The sequence below is a fragment of the Microtus oregoni genome, unplaced genomic scaffold (assembly GCF_018167655.1).
Source record: "Microtus oregoni isolate MIOR12 unplaced genomic scaffold, Mior012 000038F_ref0000394, whole genome shotgun sequence".
Lineage (NCBI taxonomy): Eukaryota > Metazoa > Chordata > Mammalia > Rodentia > Cricetidae > Microtus > Microtus oregoni.
The window spans coordinates 7628047-7650362 of record NW_024543097.1 but is presented as its reverse complement, the minus strand read 5'-3'; the positions used below and the strand labels follow the sequence as shown (position 1 = coordinate 7650362).

At 35.5% G+C, this 22316-nt stretch overlaps 2 protein-coding genes across 3 annotated transcripts in view; both read right to left on the bottom strand.

Annotated features, from left to right (window-relative positions):
* Vwc2l (von Willebrand factor C domain containing 2 like) overlaps positions 1-8968 on the bottom strand; it is a 151878-nt gene extending 142910 nt beyond the window's left edge. The window contains exons 1-3 of one of the 2 annotated variants that reach the window (XM_041631699.1): positions 8259-8968; positions 5900-6078; positions 5610-5758 (exon numbers count right to left, since the gene is read on the bottom strand). In XM_041631699.1, coding sequence (XP_041487633.1) covers positions 5610-5758; positions 5900-5999 — 249 coding nt within the window. In that variant the 5' untranslated portion in view covers positions 6000-6078; positions 8259-8968. Of the gene's footprint in view, positions 1-5609; positions 6079-8258 lie in introns of both variants that reach the window. The other variant, XM_041631698.1, reaches the window with a different exon arrangement.
* Positions 8969-9723: 755 nt separating this feature from the next.
* Spag16 (sperm associated antigen 16) overlaps positions 9724-22316 on the bottom strand; it is an 899292-nt gene continuing 886699 nt past the window's right edge. The window contains exon 16 of the mRNA XM_041631902.1: positions 9724-9913. Within this exon, the coding sequence (XP_041487836.1) occupies positions 9738-9913 (176 nt within the window). The 3' untranslated portion in view covers positions 9724-9737. The remainder of the gene's footprint in view (positions 9914-22316) is intronic.

The window sequence follows — 22316 nt, the reverse complement described above, 5'->3', positions numbered from 1 at the left end:
AAAAATACTTCCCATTTAAATATTTTAATAGCTCAAATGTTATAAATTAGGCATTAATGATGGGCTACTAGTTAATGACAGAACTGGAATCTGTATCTCCTTGTGAATATACCCATTGACAAGCTAGGACAATTCAAAACTCAACTGGCATCCACATTTTTATTTTAATAGATGTGATGATTTGGTAAGATATTCTGAGTGTTGAATAATTTTATTACTTCTGATTAATTCATGAGGGTTTAAAAATTAAGTGCAAAATTCAGGGAAAAAACAAGACAGGTTGCCATGGCATGATAATAAGTTTTGTTGCTGTTGTTGTTGTTGAAGGTTAACAGCAGGCATAAAATATATACCAGAGAAAATGTTCCTACTAAAATCATTTAAATATAACAATAGGAGGTAGGTCTTATCAATTGTCCTATCCACTAATAGGAATAGTACAAAAGTAACTCCCAACAGGGAAGGAAGAACCTGGGACAGACTGAATCCTGAATTTGGGGCATTGAGTGTTGACTGCAGAGAATCACTTCAAAGTAAACCAGGCTATGCTAAAGCTGACAGCTCTCTCAGCTGCATGTGGTCTAACCTTCGGTGTATGCCCTGAAACTAAATTAGTACAAGTTTTAAAGAATAAAGACATATCCTCAAAGGCTAAATCTAGCAGAGTGAGAGTTATAAAAAAATACTTTGCAAAATAAAATATTATCTCTCTTTTGGGCCACGCAGAATAAGGTGGTGATGCTTGGAGCTGAAACAGATCGCTAAGCTTCCAATCAATATGTCCATCCACCATTATCTATGCTGTCATAACTTATTACTTACCAACTTTGTTTATTAAAAGTGGGTAAGTAAACAAAAGATAAGAGAACTGGCTATGCAGTGATGTTCATCTTAGTACAATGTTATCAGACCACTGGGGAATTTAGAGTTCTCCACAGAGTAGAGAGGAATCTACTCATCAGTAACTGGAAGAGGTTCTCACAGCCTTTACAAAGAACATGACTCTTTCTATTACGACATGTATGTGGGATAAATTTGTACTTGAAGTTAGTGATCTGAAAAGATTGAAGTGCAACTTGGCATTCACTTGGGATGAGACCTCACAACTAAAACCCTAGAGGGATGAGATGAAGACACATTGAAAACTAGCTCTAGGAAGCAGCAGAGAGAGACACCAGACAGTAGAAGTAAGTTGAGAATGGATGTTACAGTTGGCAACAGTAGGGGTCATTTTTGACTGCCTGGGGACTGCTCTTTCTAAACCTACAGAGGCTGAAATAGAACCATGGCATTTGAAGGCACACTTGTTAATATCTTTATATTTTCAATCATGATCTGGCTCATTATCCCATTTACAAAAAGAAAGGTGGTGAAGGTCTATTGTGGTGTTTGCATGATTCTTAGGGTAGGAATAAAGGAGAAAAAAAAATAAAACCAATATTCATAGTCTCAAATGGTTCACTGTGATGGAAGAAACAGTGGGTTCTAATAGAAGGGTCAGGTGGTTCTGTCTTACACGGATTATTATAATGTGAAAGAGGCAGTCAAGAAGAGATGAGGACAGTTGTATGGGCAGGCTTCCAGGTTCCCCAATTTCAGCTGTACGATCTTTGGTAAGTAAACTTACAGACTGATGCTTTCGTTTTTCTTACCTGAAGTTGTTTAGCAGATGATCAAAACAGGCCTTAGACAAGTGAGTTATGATGAAACTGTGCCCCTCCCTGCACAATGGCATATGTGAACCCACGGGGAAGAGTTTCCAGCGGTGGAGGATTTGAAAAGGTTGATGAAACAACTCTAGATCAGTGGTTCCCACCCAACCTGGGGTTCGCGGCCCCCGGGGTCAAATGACCCTTTCACAGGGATCACCTAAGACCATTGGGAATACAGATATTTCCATTATAATTCAAGCAGTAGCAAAACTACAGTTATGAAGTGGCATTGAAAATAATTCTGTGCTTGGTGGTCAGCACAACACGAAGACCTGTATTAAAGGGCATAGCCCTTGGAAGGCAGAACTATAGTGAAGGGCGCAGCACTAGGAGGGTTGGAAACCACCGCACTCGTTATCAGCAGGAAGTTAGACTTCACTCTGAGAAACGCTTCTGACTCCGTTGTCCTCAACCATGCCATAATATTTTCGTCTAAAAATTTTTAAATGTTTTTGAAAACTTCATAAATGAGAGCTATATTAGAAAGGGAAAAGTAGTTTTGTTTTTCTGTTCTTTTCCAGGAATGTTTGTAATTTTGAAAATTTGCAGTGGTACCTCCTTTCCGGATGTTCTTCAGGGAGTGAAAGAATATTTAAATCCACTCTTAAACGTTGCGGTACCCTGTCCTAGCTGCTGTTACGCAGTGTTAGTGCACACACATTTACTTCTCTCTCGTCAATGAAGTCAGACTCAGCCTCTGATTTTGCACGCACGTCCACCCTGTTCTGGCCTGGCTTTCCCCAGTCTCGCTAACCTTGCTTCAGAGTGTTCTCCTTTGGAAGTTTGATATGCCCAGATCAACTGTAGTCAGTTTTTAAAAGGCAACCTCAACATTGATTCCCAAGCCTGATGCTATGTTGATAAGCTTTCACACCATAAACCCTGGGCACATGTGGGACTGTAGAGTGATACATGAAACTCTATTTCTACTTGGGGAAATAGGCTTCTGCTGTGTAGCTGACAGGCCTCATGAACCTATGATCCTCCTGCCTCCAATTTGCAAATGCTGATTACTAGTGTGTGCCACCACCAGATTTAGGTTCATCAACTCAACTTTTGACTGCTTTTCTTTTCATTTGAGTTGTACATCAATCATGCCTTTCTTTTTTTTAAAACTTTTTAATATTGTTTTAATGAGCTATATAAGAAAATCATGCCTTTCTTGTGAGCACTTTAACTTCTAGATACCTTGATTTCCAAAATGAGTGACTCTATATTTTTAATATCAAGGAGTATAACAAATGCTCATAGATGAATATATTATTGTAAAGAATATCTCATATATGATTTTAAGAATGTTCCATAAATATTTAAAAACTAGCTATTTGTTCCTGACAACAAATGGGATATAATGAACATGGAAGACTATGGCTAGTGTTTATTTAGTTATATGGTCCATATGGGCAGGCACAACATAAAAATAGTCCTTCATCTGAAAGGCTTTTAAGGTTAGATTTCAATTATAGAATATTGCTGAAGATTTAGAAAAATTTAGAACATATAGTAAATCCCTGTGTATTTGAGAATGATGGAGAATAGAGAACAGCCATTTGTTCAACTCCTAAATGTTCTGGTTGTCCTGGGCCTAATGACTTCATTACATTTCATTAAATATTTCCAACATCTCCCCACAAGGGAACTAATCATTACAATGACTATTTTATGGTCTTACTACTGTGGCTCAGATCTTACATCCCACTGAGGAATTTGGGCTTCGAATCCAGCTGTTTCTGACCTTGCTATAAAAGTGCTTTGAGAATTTGAATAGATTGAATTGCTAAAAGGAAGTATTACAAAATAAGTTAAATAAATGGGGGACTTCTGGGTCGGAGGATAAGTTAAACTTTCTTGGTCTTATTCTTCATTTTAACAAATTTGTCTTAGATAATATCTTCAGATTTTTGTACTCAAGTCTTTGTGAAAAAAATGGAATATGTTTTTTAAAAAAAATATATTTAGTAATCCTTTGGCACAGATATATAAAAGTGCTTCATTATTAAGGGATGTTACATGACGTTATACTATGGTAGAGCTATAACCAGTAGCACAAGAATAATCAATGTTTTGTTTATAGGTTTTTGTGTTGTTTGAAATGGTAACACATTTACCTTCTAAAATTTTTGTTTATCTTTATGTGTGTGAGTGTTTGACTTTCAGGTATGTCTGTGTATCACATATATGCCTGGTACTTGAGGAGACCAGAAGAGGGTATCAGATTCCCTGAGATTGGAAGTACAGATGGTTGTGATCTGCCATGTGGGTGCTGAGAACCAAAGTCATGTTCTCTGGGAAGGCAGCCAGTGCTCCTAACCACTGAAGAATCTCTCTAGCTTCAAAGTTATATTTTTGTTTATGTAAATCTTGTAAGTAACTGTAACATTTTAAGGATGAAGATAACTTGAATAAATTCATAAACCATATAAATTCTTTTATATAGTAAGTGCTCATTACCAAATTCTATCTATCAAAAACTGTATTTCCTGTGATTTTTCTGGTGTGGGCTAGATATTCTTTATATAAAATTCTACTTTAACTATATGTGCACATTAAAATTAAATGTCACTGATTTGTTCATAATAAATGTTCATAATATTTTGTCCATAATATATTGAATACTATATTTCCTTTCTCTACCTTAAAATAAAACCAGCTAATGATGAAGTGTATACAATGTTTTAAAGACTATATTGTCATTATTGAATATATGATAGCATGTGCTTAACTGTCATTTGCTATAAGGGTAGCTTTACTAAACTCTCTAGCTTTTTACTTTGTAACATTTCACAACAAATAATTTTACAGTGCATGAAAGAGAATAGTGTAGAATAATGCATAAAAGAGTTGATATAATCTTCAAAATCTATTTTTTTCTTATAGCTAAAATATTGCAATGAAAAAAGTCAGGCATTCTTTTATAAACTAGTGCAAGTTTGAACTCATGGCCCAGAATAGAGTGAATACCATAAAACAGCCGTACACCAAAGGCCCTAGTGATAATCAGTTCAAATCTTTCTCCCACATGCTGACTTCCGGCATTATCTCATTTTGTAGAGAGAAAAGTTAATTCAGGTCTAAAAACTAAGCATTCTTTTTTCAAAAATAAACAGCACACTATGACCAGCTATAACTCGTTTTTTACCTATGAGAACCATATCACAGAACTTTGATAAAAATAGAACCTTTAATATTAAGCTTTAATCATGAAAGACATTCGACACACAAACTGTCTACAATTAACTAGGATATTCTTGATGCATTAATTCATTCCCCAGGACTCATGTGACTTGTAGAACATTCTAACTAAAATTATCCGTCAGAGAAAAGAGAACTTAAGAATAAATAAAAACAAGCTCCACAAGATGAAAAGAAAACAAATATGTCATTGAAAAGTTAACTTCTCTTTTTAACGTCCATGATAAATTCAGTTCTCTAGGAAGTCTTGTAAGGAAGACATCTGTTTAGCGGAGAGCTGAGCTAGAGCCCTGCCCTATAACAAGTAGGCCCAATGCATTTTCTCAATGTTGAGATCACAGCTCTGAGTCCTTCTGTAGCATGTACATTTCTACAAGCAAACAAATATGCCAAGGCCATTGGTAAATTGTTCCAAATACAAACTAATAAGTCAGGAAACTAACAGAATAGAAAGATTAATTTGACAGGTATATCTTCCAACAATCTCCCTCCAAAAACGTATCTTGTAAAAACACAGAAGGATTTTTTTCAAGGGTTAAAAATGAAAAGACACTAAACATGAGCTGAAGATTACTATGGGATTCTGAGCGGTGAACGAACACTGGTCATCTGTCAGTCATGGTGCTACTCGGCTACCTAGAGTCATGCCATTGTATGTTATGCAGTAAAAATTAGAATTCAATAAATATGGAGGGTAACTCATACCTTAAATTCCTCCAAGATTTTGTAATTTTTTCCATGATATTCACAAAAGTTTTTCACTTCTTTACATTCGGGACAGCATCCATTGTGTTCCACTTTTGTACATTTCGGATGAATTTTAGGGCATTCCGGCTGGTCACAAACAGGTCCATCTAGAGCACAGACACATGGACAGTTGGAATGCCCCGGGAAAAACCGTTCTCCCAACTTGTATACAAAGCCGCTGTCATCCACACACCCTTTCCCTCGATAGTCATCAAAGATCAGATTGTCATTACTGGAAGCCTGGTCACCTTCATCAGCAGGATAGTCTTCGTGACTGATGGCAGCAGAGGTGACCAATCCAGGGATGACCAATAGAAGTATGCAAGCTTCATGAATATGAAGAGCCATCCCCCTCCTCACGGGCTTCTGGCTGTTCTCCCAATATTAAATACACTCAGCTCCTTCCATGGAAATGTAAGGGGGTGGGCTGAAAATAAATATTTAAAAGATAATTTGACATACGTAAAGTGAATAAAGATGCAATAAGCCCACCTTAAATTATTTGCATGGGCTCAGTTTGGAAGACACTGAGACTTCAAATAAACAACGTTCATCCAACTGTCTGCCAAAAGTTTGAAGAGTTAATTTTGGTAATATAGGTTTTAATAAAGGTCATTTATGGAGTTATTTTACTTAGAACCTTTAGGTTGTAATTTTTCTTTGAATTACAATTGTCTAGCTGTTTGTACATTGTAAGAAGTGGTCTTATTGAAACTTAAAAAGTAATTGACAAGGATATTTGAAACCACATCTATATTTTTCTTTAAACTGGATGGATCAGTGTGGTAGATTATAGGTGTTATAATAATCTGCATAAAAAGCGATTAAGACGAAACATTAAACTAAAAAAGGGAATTAAAAATAAAACAGTTGGATGCAAGTTTAAATGAGATGGATACAGTACAAAAGCTTTCTTTCTCATGGCCATAATCTAGATTTTGAAACACTCTGAATATGAAAATAGTTTAACAAATCATGGTGCATACATAAATACTACTACAATAAAATTTACTTTGTTAAAAGCAAAGCCATTTATACTATGGCTCACATCTTTATTTTTATGTGGGAGATAAGCTCCTAGTGGGCCAGAAAATTTTTTGTAGCAGCCAAGCTCTATTGGTCATGTGATGTTATTTGAAGTTGACTCATTCCATATAATATGACACCATTCACATTTTATTGAAAATATAACTCATTGGTAATGACCAAAATATTTACATTTAGGTAATTTGGGCAAAGATGCTAGAAAAAAACTTTCTGTGAAACTTTCTTAAAATAATAAACAATTGGTATTCACAGACTATATTCCTTATTAGCTGGCTAGCAATAACTGTTATAGTCGTCCAGGGTGCTAGTATTTGGTATTAATGTTAGTAGTGAGAACCTTTTGAATATTAAGAGTAGCTAGCTTATGCAAAGGTTCTGATGAAACTAATTTCTGGGAGTAAGAGATAAAAAAATTATTCTAAAATATTTCATTTATCTATTTAAATGTTATTGGCTTCATGCCAATATCAGTAAGATTGTATGTAGGACATTTTAAGGTATCTAAGTTTCGTTCACTGTTTTATTTCTAAACTATACTAAAAACAGTGATAAACTACTTCTTTTCAGGCTAGCATATAATTATAATAATTTTAAATATGATGAAGATGATGTTAGGAAACTTCATAAACTCTTAGAATACATTTGCATTTTAAGTTAGATATGCAAATTCTAGTAATAGTAAAATGGAAGGCGATGTATTCAGATGTTCTCTTTTCAGAGAAGGTTGATATTAGTATTCCTTCAATATTCTCTGGTATTAGAATTCCTTTTGGGTGAATTCCTTTGGGTAAATGATAAAGAAGATGAATTTCTCTTAAAATATGTCAAAAATAATGAGTCATGACAGAAGAAGAAAATGCAAACCTCTAATTCTACTCGAGAAGCTAGAAGCTCCCTTTGACAAAGCATTTCTTTTCGTCTATATACTACAGAGGCCACAAATATAGTAGAAGCTTCAGGAAAGACATAAGTGTGATTTACTAATTAAAGCATACATTTATGCACCTCTCACATATGTAGAAAGTTTATCTTGCAACACAAGGAAGCTACCGTGCCTCCTCACAGTGTCCCCCAGCGTCTATCAATCCATGCAAGGAAAGCCATGTGAAATACATACAGCATTCTGCATTAAAATGACCCAGGCAGAAAAGGATCATTTTGTAAGCCACAGGTAGGCATTAATGTGCAAGGTTATAATAAATGTAAACTTAAGGATAAAAGCAGGGATGGGGTGCTTGCTTCATATAGCAATAAGCATGATTTTATTACGAGAAATACTTATCTTTTTAATAAAAGAAAGTTCTTAGGCTATTTTTAAAAGAGCTATCATTATAATAAATGTGATTTAGTACCATTTAAAATGCCATTTAAAAAGAGAAAAGCTATAGAAATCAAACAACACCATTACCTGAAGATTTTAATAAGAATGCAACATTGCTAAACTGAGGATCACTTCCCAGCTAAACTTCCCCTCCCTGTATTGCTACCCATATGAGTTAAAATGACTGCATCTGTTTCTTTGAGAAAGCAAATACAACTCATGTCATAAGAGTCACTTACCTAGTCACTCTGAGGTTAATGGTGGTGCTGAGGGTCACAGACCAATCTGAACTTAAAGGTCAGGTATGTCTTAGGAAAGCCGGTCCTCTTTAGTCACCCAAAGAATGCATTTTCAGGCATGAATTAAAGGCAATCCATCCTCTCTACCTCCCATTTCAAAACACAGCCAAGAAGCAGTCTCCCACCCTTCCAGAGAGAAACACAGCAGACACATAAGAAATACGCTTTGGACCTGTCTTCAGAATTCAAAGCAAGAAGCAATGCTGGTCCTGTGGAAATCCGGACCCCGGTAGCAGAATCATGTTGAACTTATTTTTAGCATTTTCTTAGATCCTTCTATGAAATTTCCTGGCTGCTTATGCCTCCTCCACACATGGGTTCACTTACACAGTGTTTGCTACAGCAGTAGAGGTGATTTGGCTAGGCTCTGAGGATCACAAACAGAAACAGCATACTGAAGCTTAAAGCACACTCCACCGGCAGAGCCATCAGCGTCGTCCACAGTATGTTGACTGGATCCCTCCTCACACACCAGAAGATTCTAACTGTGGACGTGAAGCAAAGGTGCAACTTTAGCTGGGGTTTGTCATCGCTGGGAGCAGTTTGCAGACTGCTGATTCGGAGCTCATCCTGCCGGCAGCCGGGAATTCCTCAGCACCACGGACAGCGCCAACAACTGGCTTCGGAGCCCAGCTTCGTCGAAACCCCCGGCTGCTTCCGCGGACCAGGCTGGAGTGTTGTCTAAGCAGTCACTTGATACAGCGGATGCGAGCCTGGGGGGTGGAGGGGGGGGGGGATTCTCCGTGCGAGACACTTATTTGCATTCAAATCACAATAAAAAATTAGAAAGATGTAATTTTGCTTAATGCATTCTTGGATGGGCTGCAGAGATGAAAGTTCCAGGGACTTGCATTTAGATTTGAGCCATCTGCAGTCTTTGGTTATTACTAATAGATAAAGCACACTCATTGTCAAAGAATCTGTGAAAATGTATGCTTGCCGACTCTATTTGACCCTTTGGTTATAAAAAGACTTTCCTTGTGTTATACATAATTTAACTTTGGATTGTCTGCAGCTCGGGTTTGATTTAAAAAAAAAAAAAGTAACCGCGTTTTCCTGCAGTTTGTTCTCTAACGTTAAAAATCAATGTCTTGTAATTCATCTACTCTGTCATTAGGCGTCATTGTAAAGCTGTTTCTTCCAACCCCCTAGCAAAGATAGCCTGTCTCTAAATTCATAACCAAATGAGAAAAAAGAAAGAGAGAATGGGGAAAAAACAGACAGACAAATGAGTAAAATGTTATCATTTTTATTTGTAAGAGTTTGGATCATATAACATTCCCCCAAAGCTTGTTTTAAAACAAATCTGTTATTTATTGGTTGTTTTAACCAGGTACTTACTGGCTTGGGAGCAGACTATGTGAAACATTTTTAAACCTTAGAGGGAATGCCCTCTGCAGCAGGGTGGGCTGTTGCTGATCAGAACCACAATCGAACGGTGCCGTCAGAACCTCCAGAATACAAATTCTCCCCATCATGGGAAAACACCACAGTGTGGACCTCACTCTCGTGGCCCACCAGTTTGTGAATTTGTCCAGATTTAAGATCCAGCAAATGGATTACTCCGTTGGCACTCGCCTGAGCTAAAACTCGACCTGAAAAGACATGGAAACAGAGGGAGATTTAGCTCAAGCAGTCAGAGTATGCAAATGATACACATTTTATCTTGTTTTGACTGTGATTCAACAGACTCATTTTTATGTTAGACCCTCATTAAAGATAAACTGAGTCCTATCTATGAAAAGAATTTGAACCACAATTAAGATACATTTAGAATAAAAGCCTGTAGCTCTATTCAGAGGTCATTACAAGCCCCATCATTCTTCTTATATTTATGATTGACAGATCATTTTGAGATGAGATTGAGAGTAACTAAAGGGAGTAACTTTGTTTTTCAAATGAATATATTAAAATATTTAAAGGAAAAACATTCAAAATGAAAAATAGAACACATGCCTTGCTTAAATAAATCTTTAGGTATTTATTCTAGGAAATTCAAAATGTATCTACCTGTTTTAAATATGTTTATTATAATTCTGTTAAAGCACTGTATAAAACAATAGTAGTAGGGATATATATGAATTCAGTACATTTTTTGGAGTTTAAATGAAATAATTAATATCTCTACTTCAAAATAACAGGATATTTAACTTGACTTAAATTTCAAAGTTCCTGCAAATTAAAACATATAAGTTAATCCAAATCTAGTGTGGGAAATCTTTATAATTTTTATGATATTTTTAGTGAGTAACAAAGAAAATAGCCTAATTTTAATTAATAATTCTATTGAAAAATCCCAGTTGAAAAACTATCTGGGCATTTGGAGGCAAGTAAAGCAAATAGAATATGCTCACCCAAGCTTAGGACATAAGTATTAACCATTGGGTTATCTATTCATACTTAGAAGGCATACTATCATCCCAATAACAGTGTTTAACATTTATTAAACTCTTTCAACATGCTGATACTACACTGAATACATGACGTGAGTCATTCTGTACAATTGATTCAAGGACTGAATGAAAGAAGAAATAGCAGTAATTCCACCAAGTGGATGAAGACAGAAGCTTGGAAGACTAAGGAAGTTATTCCTCATGTAAGAAAGAAGCTAACATTCAAACACAAAAACTCCAAAACTACAGCCCAGACTTGTAAGCATCATATTTCCACATCCAGATGACACCATATCAGTTATGCTTCTAGACAGATTTTGGAAATCTGTGATCCTGAAAGAAAGGGAGTTTGTCCATTTTGGAGTAAAAATTCAACAGAGCTATCACCATAAGAAGCATGGTGAAATATATGATCACATATCATTCGCAAACTGTCATAGCTGCCTTGGGGTTTTAAAACAGAGAGGGGTTTTAAGAGGAAAGTTAAGGATGAGAAATACAGCCTATCTGCAAACCTCTATAACTACTGGGTTTCTTCATCTAGAACAAAACCTGACACAGCAAACACCCTTAGGATGGATTAGAGTGTCCAATGCAGCAGATGTGAATATTTATTATAAACTCTCTTCTCCTAAAATCTTTGCTGACAGAGGCATTACACACAGACTTCCCTTCTAGCCTCACTCTAGAGGCTACTTCTGTGTGTGACTTTCCTGAAACTCAGACAAAAGATTTTTTCTTGAACTTTTTATACAATAGTCATTAAAGGAATGTTGGATTTTAAAAACATTTGGAGCCATAAAAAAATCAAAGCCCTGTTATACTGTATATGTATTTCAACTTTTATTTAGAATATTGTTTTTAAGCAGTTATGTATAATTAAGAAATACAGGTTAGTAGTTATCTATAATAGTCAATTTTATGGTCATGTTAGGTATGTTTTCAAAGTCATAAATAGATATATTTAGATAGATAAATTGTCTTCAAACACTTCAAAGAGTATGGCATTTAATATGTTTAATAACCTAAATTTTTTTGTGACAGTGAAACATGTCTGCTCCTGACAATACCCATTTACTTCAAAAGAAGATGATGGATATGAAAGAAATTCATTATGGACTTTTCTTTCTTTACAGCAAAGTTAGCCATTTGGGCAAAGAGACTTTTCCTTACCTCAATTACTGACAGGATACTGTCCAAACTGGACCAGCAGGATGCAAAAAAGAAAACTAATGCCAAACTTTGCTAAGATAAGGTAAGACAGCCAATCAAAGTTTCCTGCTTTTAAGAAATTTCTGAGCTCTACATATTTTAGAGCATGAATTTCTTCTCATGCTCCATCAATCTTTAGAGATTCTTATTGTAATAAAAATGGAAAATTAGTTTTTCAATTACGTGTAAATAAATACATGTTATAGATTCCAAAAAAAAAAAAGAAATTTCTGTCAGATGTACCATGCCTGTAGGCCAAAGCTGAATACCCCAAATATTACAGAAGAACCTAGGGCGATTGTCCAGGCAGCCAGATGTCCCTGTTGTTACATAACATTTTCATTGTTCTGGGGTTTTTTTTGGAGTTAAAGATTAAATAATTAGACTTAAACTTTCCTTAGTTAGGATAGAAAGTGAATTAGGTACAGAACTCTAGACTTACTGAGATAGGATAGATAATTGAGTACTTTCTCTAAATTTACCAAATATAAATGGACTGGATATTGTAACTGCTATTCTTATTTAATAACTGTTTTTGTTGCATAAATTTTACTGTCAAAATTAGAGCCTTCTTTTTTAATTTGACAAAAAAGAACCAAAGTATGTAAGGAGAAAGATTTAGCCTTAAACCACTATTTTGTGGTCAAACCTGTAAAAGTCAAAGTTAGTAATATTGAGAGGGACTTGAGTAATTTCTGAAAGTCTGTACGATAAAAATTCTAATAGTTTTGCATAATGATTGAGCAGGTTTACATGCACATTTTATGCTCCCTTTCTACTCTCACAACATATGAAAAGTAGGTAAATACTTTAAAATTTCCAAGATGTATATACCTTTAAGTATATCTACACAATGACTATGTCCTATACATAAAATTATAACACTAGAACACACTACTGGAAATTGTTTTCTGGTCTTCATATGTGTGCCATGGAACACATACAAAACCCTTATATAAGTCAACATATTTAAAAAATATTTACATTAGGACACGGAGAATGGAATGATATATAATCTGAAATAGTGCCACGGGAATTTAAGTGAAACTTGGAGTAACATTACTCATGTTAAAGCTGATTTACTTCTCTAAGGTAACACAAAGAACCACACACTACTACAAAATGCTGAGAGCAGGAGAAATTGTCTACTTCAGAGAAAGTGCTATCCAATACCAAATATATAATATATCTGAAAATGTATAGTTTTTAGTGATATTATGTACAATCAGTGTGGATTAAAAATAAAATTATACAAAGTACATTCACAGAGTTAGGTGTTTTTCACTCGGTCTTTGAGTTAGCGTGCAAAGTAATGGTTTTCATCGTGACATTTTCGCAGATGTGTCATTTTACCTCATTCTTATTACTGATTCCTAATTCCTTGTCCCACTGTCCCCACTTTCCTGGTCTGTCTAGTCCTGGTCCTTTTCCTCTGCCTAAGGCATCTTCTTGTCTTCATCTCCCATGGCTTCCACCATCATCTCTTCACACTCCCTTAACATCTTTCTTCTCTATGTTCTCTTTCTGCTTTCACAACCTACACACACACACACACACACACACACACACTAATTTTAAAATAAACAATTCTATATTTAAACATCCTTTGAATAAAATATGACTTATTTCTTTTATGTGTTACCTTCAGAAAATTAGGCTACTCAAAGTTTTCATCAAGTAAGAAAACACTATTTTGGGGTATGTTAATTTTTAATAGCTGTATTTATATAAATAACTCAGTATATATCAACAGTGAGAGATTATAAGTACCTTTTATTTGTGTGTCTCCAAAACCATAATTACATATATTTATCAATGAGGAAAATTCCATTTTGCTTTAATGATGAATGTGCAAATTCCTTTTGGTTTTGAACTAAGTTTCTTCCAATCTCTGCTACTAAATGAGATAATTAATCTTTGTACATTTGTATATTTTTAAAATTTTATTTCAAGAAAACGTATAACTTTATTTATACAACAAAACTTCTTTATATTGTTGTAACAAGCAAATTTTTTACTTAAGCAACAAAACCTGTTTATATTGTTGCAATAAGCATATTTTCAGAGAAAAATCCCACTAATTCCTTTTTAAATAAAGCAGCCTCAACTGAATTTGTCAAGAGAAACCAAATACAAGTACATAGTAACCTGGGCATTATTTTCATCGCTGTTTCTCTTCAAACAGGAGGAGCTAACCTATAGAATGGCATCTCCATTTAGTACAAACTACCAAACACTGAACTCTTCATCCCTTGCCAACAAAAGATGCAGATAAATTATTGGCACTTTTAAAAAACTATATACAAATATTCTGTGAAATTTTTCAGGTTGTTGAATGCTTTTATTCAAATTCAAGTCTGCTGTAAAAATGCTGGCACTTCTTCAAACTAAAGAACTTTTGATATCTATGCATGTGGAAAAACAGTTTGGCTCCAAGAGCATACCTCTAAGGAAGAAAGGAGTTATTGTAATGGCGTTTCAACTGTATTTTAATAAATAAGGCTTGCCTGGAGATCAGGAGAGTAAAACAGCCACACTAATCAGCCTTACAGACCAGGTAGTGGCAACACACACCTTTAATCCCAGTAGCCACAATAGTTGCCATAGAAACTGGGCGGTGCACACCTTTAATCCCACAACTAGAGAGAATTATAAAATATGGAGAAACAGCTCTCAGGTGCAGTCTCATTCTGAGATTTTTGGAGGCAGGATTGCCATTTTGGATTAAGGTCGAGGTAAGAGCCAGTGGCTAGCTATTTTGCTTTTCGGATCTTCAGGTTAAATCCTAGTTTCTCTCTTTGAGTTTTCATTAATCGTGCTTCAAGTTATCTTAAGCTTTTCATTTTTTACATTCCTTTCTCACCCTGACAAATCTTCTCCAAAGTTAAATGCTGTAGATTACCCTGATTTTTTTAAAAAAAGATTTATTTAGTATATACATTGTTCTACCTGCATGTATTCCTGCGTTGCCAGAAGAGGGCACCAGATCTAATTACAGATGGTTGTGAGCCACCATATGGTTTCTGGTAATTGCACTCAGAACCTCTGGAAGAGCAACCAGTGCTCAACCTCTGAACCATCTTTCCAGCCCCCTACCTTGATATTTTTTTCTAGCAATCTGGGGTTTTATTTATTTATTTTTTTAGTATTTTTATTGTTTTTATTGAGCTATAAATTTACATTTATACTTTTCTCGGTTCTCCTCTCTCACTCCTCCCCTTCTACCCTCTCACATGATCCAAATGCTGCCAATTTACTCAGGAGATCTTGTATTTTTCTGTTTCCCATGTTGCTTAGATCCATATATGTCTCTCTTAAGGTCTTCTTTGTTGTCTAGGTTTTTTGGGATTGTTAATTGTAGGGTGGTTTTTCTTTGCTCTCTCTCTCTCTCTCTCTCTCTCTCTCTCTCTCTCTCTCTCTCCCTCTCTCCCTTCCCCCCCCTCTCTCTCTCATCTTGTTGTTATATTATTCCAAAAATACATTTTCATATATTTTTCTCTTTTTATTGTTTTATTGAGCTATACATTTTTCTGCTCCACTCCCTCTCTCTCCTCTACCCTCCCCCCTCCTCCATGACCCTCATGCTCCCAATTTACTCAGGACATCTTGTCTTTTTCTCCTTCCTATGTAGATCCACGTATGTCTCTCCCAGGGTCCTCTTGGTTGTCTAGGTTCTTTGAGGGCTGTGAACTGTAGGCTGTTTTTCTTTTTGTTTTGTTTTTGCTTTATATCTCAACACCACTTATGAGTGAGTACATAGTATATTTGTCTTTCTGGGTCTGGGTTACTTCAGTCAATATGATTTTTTTCTACATTAATACATCTATTTGCCTGCAAATTTAAAGATGTCAATTTTTTTTTTTTGGCTGAGTAGTATACCATTGTGTAAACGTACTCCATTTTCTTCATCTATTCTTCAGTTGATTGACATCTAGGTTATTTCCACATTCTGGCTATTAAGAATAATGCTGATATGAATATAGCTGAGCACATGTCCTTGTGGCACGATTGAGCGTTCTTTGGGTATATACCCAGAAGTTGTATTGCTGGGTCTTGAGGTAGATTTTTTCCTAATTTTCTGAGAAATGGCCACACTGATTTCCAAAGTGTCTGTACCAGTTTGTATTCCCACTGAACATAGAGGAGTGTTCCCCTTACCCCATATCCTCTCTGATGGCCAAGGAGGTTGAACATTTCCTTAAGTGTCTTTCAGCCATTTGATATTCGTCTGGTGAGAGTTCTCTGCTTAGGTCTGCAGTAAATTTTTTTTATTGAATTATTTGTTCTTTGGCATATTAGGTGTAAATATGGCCACTGTATGTCCTCTGTGGTTAACTAGTGGATTAAAATATCACCACAAAATATCCATATTCTTAATTGAAATTACTATGATATATATCTGCTAAGCCTTGACTCCCAAGTTGGTGCTCTTTTCACTATTCTGTTTTTACAATAGAGAATGTCAAGCATCTTGGTATACTTTTTTTTTTTTTTTTTTTTTTTGCTTTTTCGAGACAGGGTTTCTCTGTGGCTTTGGAGCCTGTCCTGGAACTAGCTCTGTAGACCAGGCTGGTCTCGAACTCACAGAGATCTGCCTGCCTCTGCCTCCCGAGTGCTGGGATTAAAGGCGTGCGCCACCATCGCCCGGCTTGGTATACTTTTTAACATCTCCACAGTTAATTAAAACCCTCATTGCACACTTAGGAATAGTCCCACGACCTTTGAACTCTTTCTTCCTTAATATCTCTTGTGGAATGTTCTCCTTAGCTGTCTGCCTGGTCCCAGGTTATATCATCCTGACAGAAGCTGATCCATTCACCGAATCCCAGCTCAAATGATTTTCTTAAACTCTAGGTACACACATCCTTAGAAGTTCCTCCTCCTGGCAATATGTGCATCATTTTATTCCCACTTTTACACATTAACAAGATCCCAGAATTATGGTCAGTCATGTGTGTGTTCTCCATTCCTAGCTTTGTATTTACTCAGGGACAAACAAATACCTGTGCATTGGACCAACTTAGGAATGAGAGTGTTGTGATCAATACTCTCAGTGGGTAATAATTAAAGTTGTCACAACTACCAGTTTTAGGGCTTCTTGTTTTCCAAGCACTGTCCTAAGTCCTCCAAGTGTATTATCTTACTTTACCATGACAACAACTCTATGGGGTAGAATGTACCTGTGCTATGAATTATAACAGCTATGATGGCCTTTGTGTGTTTGAAATTCAGCTAGCAGAACTGGAGTTCATGATGTTTGCAAAATACTCACCTGATTTTTAAGATTTCCCATGAACAAACAATGTCATGTACTCCACAAATAGCTTCATGGTGGTCACATTAAAATAATCTTGCTTTAAATATATGATATTTAATAAAATAGATTTTGATTTATATTTGGAAATATATGCAATTTATTAAAATGATTCTTAATCTCACATTTTGAAATATTTGATCACAGTAATATTTAGAAATATTTTTCTGTTTGACAGTGCTGGAACATATCTTGCTTTATGGAGGAACAAAATAAAATTTAGAGAGATTAAAGCAACTTCCCTAAAATCACACAGTATATGACTAATGAAATCCAGATTTGGGATCCTGAGGACTCCAAGGTTCACCAATTGGACCCAGCAATACCAGTCCTAGGAATATACCCGAGAGATGCCCAATCATACTACAAAAGCAATTGTTCAACTATGTTCATTGCAGCATTATTCGTAATAGCCAGAACTTGGAAACAACCTATATGCCCCTCAACAGAAGAATGGATAAAGAAATTGTGGCATATCTACACATTAGAGTACTACTCAGCGGTAAAAAACAAAGACATATTGAATTTTGCATGCAAATGGATGGAATTAGAAAACACTATCCTGAGTAAGGTAACCCAGACCCAAAAAATGAATATGGTATGTACTCACTCATAAGTGGATTCTAGCCATAAACAAAAGATATTGAGTCTATAGTTCATCATCCTAGAGAATCTAACTAATAAGGTGAACCCAAAGGAAAACATGTATAGATCTACCTGGAAATTGGAAGCAGACAAGATCACCTGACAATATTTGGGAGCATGGGGATGGGGGTGGAAGGAAGGGGAGAAGGGAAGTGTGGTTAATAACATTTTAATGCAATGTAGATATGTTTTCCTTTTGTTAGTGCCAATTGTTCTCAAGAAGAGCAGACATTTTGTTTTGTTGAGTGATTTCAGCTTGGTTTGTTTTTACATGAGATATGTCTTCAGTACTAAAGCAACTTCATTTGCTAGACTGACAAAGCATTGACCTCAGATGTCAATTCATATTCCATGGATTCAAAGCAAAAGCTGCTGACATGAAGAAAACATTTTAAGCAAGTCTTGTTTTAAGACTGTTTGATTACTAATATTTCATGGCAGTTTACCTGTGTTATTTGGTATAGGAACACCAAGAGAAAGGAAAAGAGTTGGTGTTAGTTATGAAATTCCTTAAATCATGTTGACAGAGATCTTTGATTTTTTTGTTGATGTTGGAATAATAACTCCCAATTGTAGGTAATGAGCTCATTAGGGGCTATGCTATTTTGTAGGAGTCTTTAATTGATCAATAAAGTTTCCTCCTGTGAGCTACAAGTTATCAGGTACTGTTCAGTTGATGATATAACACGGACCCTTTTTAAATGAGGCTTATTAAATTCTGTATGTATTGAAACATCATATATCTTAGGTCAGATAATTAATTTTGGAGACTTGTTTCTTACTACTTGGCATCTACACATTTACACACATTATTAGCAAAGAAGTTACACAGCCACTTTATAGTTTGGACATGTTATAGGAATATAGAGTGATAGTAATATCACAAATCAAACCTTTAAAAAACTATGCATTTTTATTACTTCATCACTAGAGTATTTATTTTAGATTAGGTGCTGTAGTTACAGAAACAGAGTTTTGTTATAAGAATTTTAACAGTTAATTTAATGTTATAGAAGCTGATTCAAAACTTTAAAACTTACCATGAGTAATGAAAATGTTGATGAAATCCATCATTCCATTCCTCATTAGTATAACTACAATACTTTCTCATGATTATTCATGCTTTGGTTGAACATTGAGCAACATGTTTCCAAAGACACAAAAATACTCATTTTCTATTTCATTCAAATTAATCTCATATACAGATCACAGGAAATCTATTTATCACAAGTACAAGAATGGAAACTAAAACAATTGTGTGCCCAATATGAAATAACATATCAGAGAGGGGAAGACAGGCTTTGATCAATAAGGAAATGATTTTTATACACATCAGTACCAATTTAAAGCAATTCTCTCGATCAATACAGATAGGCAGAAATGCTTCTCAGCATTTATTACCTGCGGAGAGTGTTATTGATTAATTATATTGATTTTTTGAATGCATGTGGAGAGGCATCTGTTGTTTCTTTAAAAGATGCCTCAAAATGAAAAGTATCAAGAAACTACTTAAGTTTTGAGGATTTGCATTAATGGCTCAACCTAGGTCATTACTCAGAATTTCCAAAACTCTGTTGAAGGAGATATGAAATGCAATTTAGTTTATTTTTCATCCTGTTGCTAATCAATATAATACTTCTATAAAATATTAAGAATTACCTTGGCTAAGTGATAGTAACAATTCATAAACTTTCCCAGCTTTTTTGTACTATATTATTCTTGCTAAAGTGGCCTAGCTTTTGTTTTTGTATTGAATATTGTTTGAATGGAGAACATTTGATGTTGTAATATAAACGTGTGTGTAAATGTGTAAAATAAGTTTTAAATATCTTTTGGTGGTACATGTCATAAAAATTATGGTAGTTAGGGCAGGTCTCCTTTTCCTACCATGGGATTTCAGACCAAAAGATATGTTTGCCTTATTTAGGACACATAATGTATTTAAAGTATACAACCAGATGTGGTGTTGAAGATAAAACACATTATCACTTAATTTTGGTATGAAAAGCTACATATCAAGTAGCTACATGTTAGTCCCTTGTGTACATTTTTTAAGCTTTACTCAAGAAGCAACTAGGTAAATAGATAAAATCCCTAACTGTTTTAGGGACATTTGTAAAATGCAGAAGGTAATTTTTTTTTAAAAAATAGTCTTTCCTATAGTGTATTGTTTTCAAAATATGTTCCCTCCATTAGGAGAATATAAATGAAGAAATTCCTTAAAAGGCGTTCAAAGGAATTGTCCTTTGAACATTACTGAAATCCCTTGTGAGATGCCCTTAAAGTTCTAAAAACGTTTAGCTAATTATTGAATCTATTTAGACTATCAACAGCCACCTGCTCTCATTAGGAAATCCTTGTAGATCTGGTTCCTAACGTGGTCTTCACCTATGCAGTCGAACTGTGTTGCAATAATGCTTATTTGGGGAACGCAATGCACCTGGGCTCTTGCAAACACTTGAGAAAGCTGTGTTGCTGACGTCAGACAGAACTTGTGTTGTGATTCATTTCTGCAAGTCAGATAAGCTGGGACTGTGATGGTTTCTTCCCCATTGTTCCTGAGTAGGGAAAGAATCCAAAGGCTTCTATTGATAGCAAACTTTTAATTAAGAGTTTAATTAATTTTATTGTATGAAGCAATAAAATAACTTTTAGTAGTCTCAGTTTTTTATTTAGACTATAACAATTACTACATTTAAAAACTCTAAAAGGTAAAGTTCTAATATTTTAGAATGTTTAAGCTGGTAATTTTCCCATAAATGTACTCCCCATTATGAATATGGTGGTTTGTCTGTTAAAAAAAGATCCTGTCGACTTCTGGTACTCAATGTTGAGATGGCAAATTGTTAATAATCACATTCTTATTTTTAGAACTTTATACTTTTCCATTGAGAGCAGCAATGGAAAGAAGTGAAAGGGGTCACATGAACACAATATCACCATATTAATAATAGTTGGAGTGAAAGGAGGGAATACATCTAACCCGAGTTTCCCAATGGAAAACTGAACACAACACTTTTCTGTAGATTAGGAGTGGCCAAATTATTTAGTTTAAATTGAGTATAATTTGTTGATTTAAAAGAAATGTTAAATTTAAGGCTGAGAGTTCAACCTTCTAAAAGCTCAGCCTTTAATTCCAAGTCTGCCACAATTCCTTACCCAGAAAAGACTCATAGCCTTGCTATTCAAAGTGGCTTGAAGTGGTTATAAAAAAGATGAAGCCACTAGTTTCCACTTATCTATGTGTTCCTGAAGATGTTATAGTCTCTGGAGATGGCTAGTTTTTATTTTCAACTTTACACATGTAGAATCACTTGGGACGAGAGTCTCTCTGAGGATTTTCTAGATCACTTTAGCCTGCAGGGGAATTCCTTGATCATGTTAGTTGATATGGTAGGATCCAGTCTAAGTGTGGGTGACACTGTTTTCTGGGTTTGGGTTCTGCATGGTATAGGAATGGAGGAAGTGAGCAGCAAAGTAGGAAAAGGTGCATGTTTTCTCTCAGTCCTATGTATGGATGTGATGTGACCAGCCACTTCAAGTTCTTGCCTATGACAGACGGCAGCCTGGAGCTGTGAAGTAAGAGAAACCCTTTCTTCCCAAGTTGCTTTATATCATGGCACTTATCACAGACACAGAGAGGAAATGAGGGCACTTTTGTACTATGTGATATCCTACAGTTACACCTGATCAAAATGTTGTGTTGATATCACAGATGAAGGTACTGAATCTGAGGGTGCAATCATGGGATGTCAGTGTCTTCTCTTTCCAGAAGACTGAAGAAGATTGAAAGTAGTTATGTCAGAAAGTTGAACTAATGATGCTACATGGTGTGAGAAATAGCTATGTCTTTACTTCTAGTTCAGTGAATCCATCTCTTTGGAAATCCAAATTAACTTTCTGGCAACATAGGTTGATGGTCTCACTGTGCACCTCATACTCACTCTAAAGACACAGGGATACTCTGTTTCCATTCGGTGTTTCTCCACTAAACTCTCTCATTCTCGGTCCCATAATCTGCCATACTGCATGGGTCAAGGAGCATTTGCTAAAAGTCACCGTACTTTTAGAATTGAGACACTGCCAAGTACTTGGGGTTAAGTAATGAACCAGATAGGATTTAGATTTGTACATGAGGTAGAACCTTGACAAAGTTAACACTGTCATCACTCATAAAGAAAGCAGTCTGACTTGTTTGAATGGAGGAAATATTAGGACTTTTTCAGATGCAAATGAAACAAAATCTACCCAACATAGCAAAGAGGCAAATGGTTTTAAAATGTGTTCATTAGCATGGGTGCTTAGGATGCCAACATAAGTGTGCCACTGTCTTTGTCTCTCAGTTCTGCTATAAAGGTTAAACTGGCTTTCAGTCTGGCTTTCTCTATGCCAGTCCCAACAGTACAGACTCATAGCCCCTCAATTCAAAGTCCA